A 9,694-nucleotide genomic window follows, 5' to 3' on the forward strand; every position below is an offset into this window, starting at 1 on the left:
TAAGTCAGAATCTGCATTTTAGCAAGATCTTAGATGATTTGTATGAACATTAATGTTTGAGTTGAAAAAAAAAACCTTTTTGGGGCAATGTGAAAAGGGAACCTAGAGAGTATGTCTTCTGCTGAAGCCAAATTGGGGAAATTGTAGGAGGAAATTATAGGTGGTAATTGGCATTTGGCAACATTTGTAGTAAAAGCAAGGGGCTGAGTCCTCGGAGCACAGTGGACGGAGACCCAGAGACATCTCCAACATCATACATATGTCTTTCTTATGGACTACATTGTGAATTTCTACAACGAAAGAGTTGTGAGTTATTCAACTTTAGAAGTCTCCTCACAATAAAATTCCTTGTTCATAGTATGCACTTGGTAGATGTATATCAATTTGAACTGAAAGAATAGTTCAAAGTTTTGCTGGGGTGGGAATTCAGGGGTGAATCAGGGCAGTCGTAACCTAGACTCAACTCACCTCTGCACTTTCTGCACCTCTTACCAGGGAGTTAACATTGTCAAGAGATATAAGGGTCCTTTGTGAGAGACAGAATTTAGGGCAGCCCATAATGCCTTTAGGTGAAATAATAGCTGTCAAGCCACAACACAGAATCTGCACCACTGTGGCCAAACAGACCTTGAAACAAGTTTCTTATCCAAGCCTCCCTGTATCCACCTATCATCTCCTGGCCCTGTAAATGGAGCCAGATTAGAGCCCTTTAAAGACATCCTATTAAGAAAGTGTCAACAAAGAAGCTTTAGGAGCTACAAGGACGATGCCATCTTGATTTAGGGGATCAGAGTCCAGGGCTACTATTAATCAATGAGAAATAACATAACTCCAGACAGGGGATTTAGAAGCCAACCCATAGAAGAAAGGGTAAAAAGACCCTATCAGGGATAACATGTCCTCTAAACCATTTAGTGTGATAACTTAGTCCTGCAAGGGAGGTGGCAAGATGACTAAAAAAGCTCAAGACTGAGGTCAAGACTCAGTCCTCTGGTTTCAGCTCTGCCATTTCCTAGCTATGTGACCTTGAGAAAATTACTTTCTATGTGTTGTGTATTATATTTCATATTTACTTTGAAATTAAAGGGGATAATTCCTTCTTTCTTCATTGTCTGAATTAATATGTTAATCTTTTTAAGAGCCATACAATCCAAATATGGTCTTCAGACGGATTTGTTTAGACAAGATAGTGTTTAGATGAGTTCATATAAAAAATAGAGATTTATGAGTTATCTTAAAAGTAGGAAGATATGGCAATACTAGGCCTACATTCCCACATGGAAAAACTCAGTAGGAACACACTGAGAAGTGTTGGCCCTTATACAGGCCCCACTACTCACAGTCTGAGTATGTGTTTGCTCCATTTACTGCTATCATGACCTTGTTCTTCTAGGTATTTGAACTTAAGATCCCTGTTACAAATTCTTTTTTTTACGTTTATTTATTTTTGAGAGAGAGGGAAAGAGAGAGAGAGAACACACATAAGAGAGTGTGAGAAGGGGAGGGGCAGAGAGAAAGGGACACAGAGAACTCAAAGCATGATCAACACTGTCAGCGCAGGACTTGAACCCATGAACCCTGAGATCATGACCTGAGCTAAAATCAAGAGACAGATGCTCAACTGACTGAGCCACCCAGGCACACCCCCATTAATGAATTATTAATTGCTTTCTCATCCTCATCCCCACCTCTCTCTCTCTCTCTCTCTCTCTCTTTCTCTCTCACACAGGTTACAGGTCTGGAGTCTTTGTTTAAGCTTTGTTTAGCAGTGGGACCAACCCAGAAATCTGGATTTTGCAAAGCTTTTCCTGGTTTTCAGTTTCAATCAGCTCCCCTGTATCACTGTTACATTTTATTTACAATTGTAAACATTCCTGCTAATACCTCTTATGCCCCTGTGTGCTGTTAGAGGAGAAAGATTTTCCTTCAAATCTGTCAGGTGATTTGCAGAGACAACAGTGCCCCCTGACTGGCCAAGAGTGGTAATACCAAGCACTTGGCACTTGAAAACTGACAGAATTGAGTGGATGTGGTCCCTGACCAGGAGAGAGCAGTGGAGCCCCTGCCGTGAAAGAGTTCTGTGTTCCCTGAACTACTAAACACAGAGGTTTAGTTCATCTTCCCTGACTTACACAGGCCCATGCAAAAGTGCTTTCAGCAAATCCCAAGTTGCAGTTTTCCTTCTCTAAAATGAGGTTGTATCAGCCGAAAGAATCTTCCACCTGTAAAGTTCTTTATTCACATTGAATATACATACAAGGTGTAACTACAGTTATTTTTGACTTCATTAATTCCAAATAACTATGATTTATTGAATATCTCTTATGTTCAGACACTATGATAAAGGGACGTGATTTCATGCAATCCTTATTATACCTATTTTGCAAACATAAGAACAGCTGTTGCCAAATGACACAGGAAGTAGTGAAGTGAGAATTCAAAACTAGGCTTGTGGGACTTCAAACTGTTTACATCATTCTGCTGTCAGTAAATAAATGAGACCCTGGGGGTGGGTGCAGCAGGGAGGAGGAAATGGTAAACTTTGGGAAAAGCAGGGTTTCTCAGAGACCCCATTACTGTTGCCTCAAGACCAAGCTGTTTCTCTGTTCAACAATTAAAAAAAAAAAGTATTTTATAGCAGGGGCTTTTTATTAAGCAAATCTGAAAATAAATGCTGCCTTTGCAACTAATTTTATATACTTTAAACATTCTGAAATCCTCAGTCGCAGTATTCTCATTTGTGAAATGGAAATACTAATTTTCTAATTTAGTAAGAGGATATATAATATACCTTGCAGAGAAACTTGGTATCAGATGAGGATATAACTGTTCTGCCTTGCTGGAATGTATCCTGATAGATTAGTATGGGTTCTTGTTTTGGTACTAAGTGGATCCAATTTGCTACTTTCATTTAGAATGCATTTTTCTATAATCACAATAGAAAAAAGATGTTTCTATATCAGAAAATTGAACAACACATTAAAGCAGACAATTATATTAGTGGATGCTGAAAAAGCACTTAATAGGGTTTATTGAGTAAGCTTATTAAAAATTAGTAAAATTGGAATACACATAAATTATTTGAATATTTACAAATTACCCAAAGATCTTGCAGCCAACCATTGTTCTAATAAGTGAACCACTAATGCCACTTCTGTTAAAATCAATAACAAGATTTGAGTGTTCACTTTCACTGTTATTCTTTCATAACAGGCTGGAGATTCCAATGAGTTAAATAAAGTAAAATGAAATAAGTTGTATGAATAGTAGGAAAAACCTACCAGTCACCTATTTTTACTTATAAATGATAAATATAAATAAAATCCAAAAATAAAAAGCTATATAATTCATATGATAATTTGGTAAAATATATATTAATGCAAGATAAAAAATGATTTTCCCCAATCTAGCTTTATGGATGTGGAAATAGAATAGAGAATTATTTTATGTATAAGAGCAACAAAATCATATAATTAAAAACTATAGAAATAAATTTAATTAAGCAAATAATTTTATTGAAAAAATTAAAAAGGTATTAATAAGTGAAATATCTATCATATATTTTTGGGTGTGAAAGTTTATCATCATAAATGTTAGCTTACACTTAATCTATAAAAATAATGTAATTCTTGTTAGGATTCCAAAGCTCTTATTTGTTTCATGAGAGGGGGATCACTTTATACCACATATTAACAAGTCAGACTATGAGCCTACATTAATAGATCAGTGATATGTGATTATATCCATGACACATATATCAAAATCCATAAAAAGATCCGTAAAGCAATGTACAAACACACACACACACACACACACACACACACACACACACACACACACACGTAGAGTGCCATGGAAGGTTTCTGTGTTCTCATTTCTCTGCTGTGTAACTGTTTAACTCCTCCAGTTTCCTCAGGCATTAGGGTACAGATGTGGTGGGGAAATTAACAAAAACAAAACAACAACAGACACACACTTGGGTGGTTGTGACATGACCTAGATCCTGGACGTTCTATGCCACGATCTGTAGTGTAACAGTGGGTAGACCACTGTCACTCTCTGGAGCTTGTAAGTTTACCTTAATAGACACATTCACACTTGCAAGGACAGGCAGATACATCCATGTATATGTGCTTATGTGTGCCTGAGTGACCATTTCATGCATTTTGAACTGAGTTCTTCATCATGGAAAAACTACTTTTGTATCAGGTAGTTTTAAGCCACCAACTGTGGAGGGGCATCCTCTTCACTGAGCACAACCCACCTTCCTGGGCTGTAGTCTCTTGACTATTCTCTCTCTAATCTCCTTCATCTTGACACTGTAGAGAATAGGATTTATCAATGGAGGAAGCAGGAAGTGGACATAGGAGAGAAGAGTATGGGCAGGCTGAGGTATTGGCACTCTAAGATGGTCAATGAGGGCAAGAAGGATCATGGGCATGTAGAAGAGGAGCACAGCAGAGAGGTGGGCAGCACAGGTTTGGCCAGCCTTCCAGCGATCCTCACTGGATCCCAAACCTTTTAAGACTCTGCCAATTAAGCCATAGGAGAAAAAAATAAGCAGAGGGTCTAATCCCATAACTGACAGAACCACAAAGAGGCTATAGATTGCACCCCAACCTCCAGGGCAGGCCAAATGGGCTATATCTGGGTGCAAGCAGTAAGAATGGGTCAGGACCTGTGGGAGGCAGTAGGGCAGGTGGGCCAGGAGGAATGGCAGGGGCAGATGGAGACCCAGGCATCGGAAAGCAATAGCCAGGCAAATCTTGCTAATGACATCATTGGTGAGGAGCGTTGGGTAGTGGAGAGGGCGGCAGATGGCTAGTGCTTGATCTAAGGCCATGGCGAGCAACACAGAGGACTCCATGACAGAAAAGATGTGGACAAAGAACATCTGTAGGAGGCAAGCCGAGGCAGGGACAGCATGAACGCCAGCAAAGGCAAGACCCAGCAGGGTGGGCATCAGGGCTGTGGCCAAGCCAACATCAGACACGCTAAGCAAGAAGAGGAAGAAGTACATTGGACGGTGCAGGGTGGAATCCAAGGCAATGATCCAGAGAATAGTACCGTTGCCCAGGGCAGAGAGAAGGTACATTGTGATGAGTGGTATTGTCCACCAGGAGGGTGCAGCTGACAGACCTGGCATGCCCACCAACAAGAAGGTGGGGGCCATTGAAGTGTTATTGGGGGCTGCCTGATTGGGGAATGTTGACATAGTTCAGGATCCCACTTTGAAGTCTGGAACCTGAAAACTGATTAGAAAGATTTACTTAATCTTTTGACACATTTGCATAATGCTATCTAAAGCAGCCTGCCTCCTTCCCCAGCCCCCAGCACACACTGGCTTTCACATTCCCTCCCAGAACACACAGACATTCTAATATCTATGCCAAAGTCATCCCATGTCTTGGCAATTTTTCTAAAGCTGTCCTCAAATCTGTGTCTCTCCCTAAATTGTTTTTCCACTTTCCTTTAACCTTGCTTTTCTTACAGCTTTTTCCTAACTCATAGCCCTCCCTTAATGGCAAACATCTGTGAGAGGGTCTATACTGTTATAAACACTTTTTCTGCTCCCCTCAACCCCGGGCATTCTGACTTCAGTTCCCTTTAAGTGCTCTCAATAAAGTCACCCTTTACATCTTTACTATTAAATCAAGGGGCACTCATATTTCCTAAACTGATGTATTTCTCAATGAGCTTTGACTGCTACAAATCCAGTTTCTCCTTTTCTTTCTAAGTTTACCTTTTGAAGCTAATTACTTAGTTCACCTTGCTGTGTCCCATTCAGGGTATATATTGACGTTAAAAAAATTTTTTTAACGTTTATTTATTATTGAGAGACAGAAAGAGATAGAGCATGAGCATGGGAGGGGCAGAGAGTGGGGGACACACAGAATTTGAAGCAGGCTCCAGGCTCTGAGCTGTCAGCACAGAGCCCAACGTGGGGCTCAAACTCACCAACTGTGAGATCATGACCTGAGCCGAAGTTGGATGCTTAACCAACTGAGCCACCCAGGCACCCCTATATTGACATTTTTGACAGATCTTAATTTGGCCCTCTTCTTTTTCTTCAGTGGTAGTATCTAGTCTTATGACTTTTAACTCTGTGGACTAATGAATTACAATTATATCTCCTAGCTCATTCTATATTCATCTTATCCTGGAAATCTCTACTCTTATGTCCCATTTATTTTAAATTCAAATAATCCCAAAAAGACCTTCACAAATGCATCTTAAAAGTTCTTCCAGCTTCCTCAGTTAGGAGACAATGGTGGGAAAATCACAATGACAAAAGGGAAAAAAAAAAGGAAGAAAGAAAGAAAAAAAGGGAACATATATTGGTTCCCTACATCAGTTTGTGGCAAGACCACTCACCAATTTCCCACAATAAAAGCCTTACAATTAGCCTACTTCACATATAATATCCAAATATTATTCATAATTTCAACAAGAAATACTGAGCACACACTGTAGTCCTATCTCTTTCCCTCAGTCAAATGCCCAGAAAAGTTAGAACTTAAATTCCAGACAAAAGTACCATGAAATTGTGATCTGGGGAAAAGAAAAAATAAAGACATGTTGAGTTATGTTCTTAGGGGAATAATAGGGATATAAATTAACTCCAAACACTTATTTAAAAATTCTAAATGTATATATCTTAAAATATGAAATTAAACATTTTAAAATTAAATGTAAAACTTTCAAAGTATAAGGGAAAATAAATGAAACAAAGATCTTAATCTAACAGAAAACATTTAAAGAGGAACGAATAGGAGCAGATATTTATTTGTAGTGTGACTGAGTGAGGAGGTTGAAAAATCCTCTCTCACAAAAAGCAAGTATAAAACTGGCAAAATGGTCAATAACACCATTTTAATACCATTCATTCCTGAATGAAGCCCATTCATTAAAGCTACAGAACTTTGGGAAATAACTCCTATGGTAAAGACATTCTGGCCTAGGGCTGCCCTCATTATCCCCACTGTCTCCAGTTCTGTCAGAGGCAGGAAGGAGACAGGGAAAGCTGAGGGCTTTGTTCCAGTTGCCTGAGCTAGCTTCCTTGATTTGGAGCTTGTCGGTTAGTGTGGTCATCTTGGTGGCCAGCAAGTAGGGATGGCCCAAGGCTCTACTAAGTTGGTATTCTTATATCAGAAAAGAAGTTCTCAAATCAATAACATGAGATTCTACCTTAAGTATTTGTAAAACAAAGAACAATCAAAACTCAAAGTAAGTACAGGTAAAGTAATTCAAGTAAAGAGCAGCAAAATGGAAAATTGAAAACAACAGAGAAAATCAATAAAACCAAAATTTGTTCTTTGAAAAGATGGACAAAATTGAAAACTCTTAATAAGCATGGATAAAGAAATTGTGGTTTATATACACAATGGAGTACTACGTGGCAATGAGAAAGAATGAAATATGGCCCTTTGTAGCAACATGGATGGAACTGGAGAGTGTTATGCTAAGTGAAATAAGCCATACAGAGAATGACAGATACCATATGTGTTCACTCTTATGTAGATCCTGAGAAACTTAACAGAAACCCATGGGGGAGGGGAAGGAAAAAAAAAAGGAGGTTAGAGTGGGAGAGAGCCAAAGCGTAAGAGACTCTTAAAAACTGAGAACAAACTGAGGGTTGATGGGGGGTGGGAGGGAGGGGAGGGTGAGTGATGGGTATTGAGGAGGCCACCTTTTGGGATGAGCACTGGGTGTTGTATGGAAACCAATTTGACAATAAACTTCATATATTGAAAAAAAAACTCTTAATAAGCCTTACAAAAAAATAAAAGACATAAATTATCAAGATCAGGAATATAATAAAGAACATGATTACTGACCTTACAGAAACCCAAATGATAATAAGGGTATATTATAAACAACTATATGCCAGCAAATAGGTTAAATAAAAAAAAATCCAAGGAAGACATAAATTGCCAAACTGACTCAAGGAAAAATAGGAAATCTGAACAGACCTATAACAACATAAAGAAATTCAAATACTAATTTAAAATTTTTCTACAAAGAAATCCCAGGTTCAGATGGCTTCCTTGGTAAATCACAGGAAAATTCAGCATAAGAACAAATACTAAATGTTTCTCAAACTTTTTTTTAACAGGGGATAGTTTTATAAAATCCAACTCATTGTAGTCCCCATGGTGAGATTAGTGATTTTATAAAGAAATGAAGGACCAGAGTTCTCTTTGCCTGATGAGGCTAGAATAAGAAATTGTCCTTCTGAGGGACAGGAAAGAGTTCTGACCAGGAAAAAATGAGCTGGAACCTAAAATTTGGACACCTTAAATTTCAGGTTGTGAGGAACCAATATATGTTGTTAAAAGTGGAAAAAAGAAAAAAAAAAAAAAAAAAACTCATGCTAGGAGTATGGTGTGACCTTAATTCCAAAGCCAGACAAAGATACCACAGGAAAAACAAAAACAAAAACAAACCAAACTATAGACAAATATCTCTGAAGATATATACAAATTATTAACATAATAGCAAATCAAACTCAACAACATATAAAAAGAATTATATACTTTGATTAAGTGAGATTTATCCCATAAGGGCAAGGTTGGTTTTACATTTTAAAATCAGTTACTATAATATGCCATATTAATAAAATAAAGACCAAAACTTCATAGTCATCTCAATAGACACAGAAAAGGAATTCATCAAAAACCTCATTCATGGTAAAAACTTCACAGAATAGAAATAGAAAGGAACTTCCTCAATCTGATAAAGGGCATCTGTGAATAAACCTATAGCTAATATCGTACTTGACTAAGATTTAGAATGAGGCAAAGTTATCTGGTTTGGTCACTTCTGTTCAACATTGCACTGAAGATTCTAGGTAATACATTAAAGAAAACAAATTAAAGTGTCCAGTTTGGTAAGGAAGTTATAAAATGATCTTTATTTACAGATGACATGAATCTATACATAGAAAATTCTAAGGAATCCATCGAAAAAAACCCTAAAGCTAATCAATGAATTTTACAAGGCCATTGCATGCAAATTCAAGATACAAATATCAATTGTATGTTGATAAATAGCAATGAACAATCTGAGAATAAAATTGAGAAAATAATTTTATTCACAATGCATCAAAAATTTTACTAGGATTAAATTTAACAAAAACATACTATCATACACTGAAAACTTTGAAACAATGCTGAAAGAAATTAAAGAAGCTCCAATATAGTTAAAATATTTATAAATATGGAAAGTTTAGGTATCTCTCAATTACCCCCAAATTACCTGTACCTTCAACAGTATTCTTGATAAAGGGCCAGAGGCCTTTTTGTATAAACTGATAAGCTTATCCTAAAATTTTTTTGGAAATGCTATGGGACTAGAAGAGCCAAAATGATTTTGAAAGAGAAAAAACAAAGTTGGGAAAGTTACACTACCCAACTTCAAACCTTACTAGTCAAGACAGGGAATGAAAACAGATGTACAGACCTATGGAATAGACTAGAGAGCCTGGAAATGAACTCAAGCATATATAGTCAACTGATCTTCAACAAGGATGCCAGGAATGTGCAATGAAGAAAGGAAAGTCTCCTTAACAAATGGTATTGGGAAAACTGATATCCATATGCAAAAAAAATTAAATTGTATGCATATCTTGTACCATACATAAAAATCAATTAAAAATGGATTAAAGATATTTATTTATTCATTCATTCATTGA

The 9,694-nt window shown here is 37.4% G+C and overlaps 1 protein-coding gene across 1 annotated transcript; it reads right to left on the reverse strand.

Moving 5' to 3' along the window:
- Window positions 1–4,246: 4,246 nt before the first annotated feature.
- LOC122201396 (olfactory receptor 51S1) lies at window positions 4,247–5,215 on the reverse strand. Its single transcript, XM_042907259.1, has one exon. The coding sequence runs from the start codon at window positions 5,213–5,215 to the stop codon at window positions 4,247–4,249; it is 969 nt and encodes a 322-aa protein (XP_042763193.1).
- Between the last annotated feature and the right edge of the window lie 4,479 nt (window positions 5,216–9,694).

This window comes from Panthera leo, chromosome D1 (assembly GCF_018350215.1).
Source record: "Panthera leo isolate Ple1 chromosome D1, P.leo_Ple1_pat1.1, whole genome shotgun sequence".
In the NCBI taxonomy this organism is placed as follows: Eukaryota; Metazoa; Chordata; class Mammalia; order Carnivora; family Felidae; genus Panthera; species Panthera leo.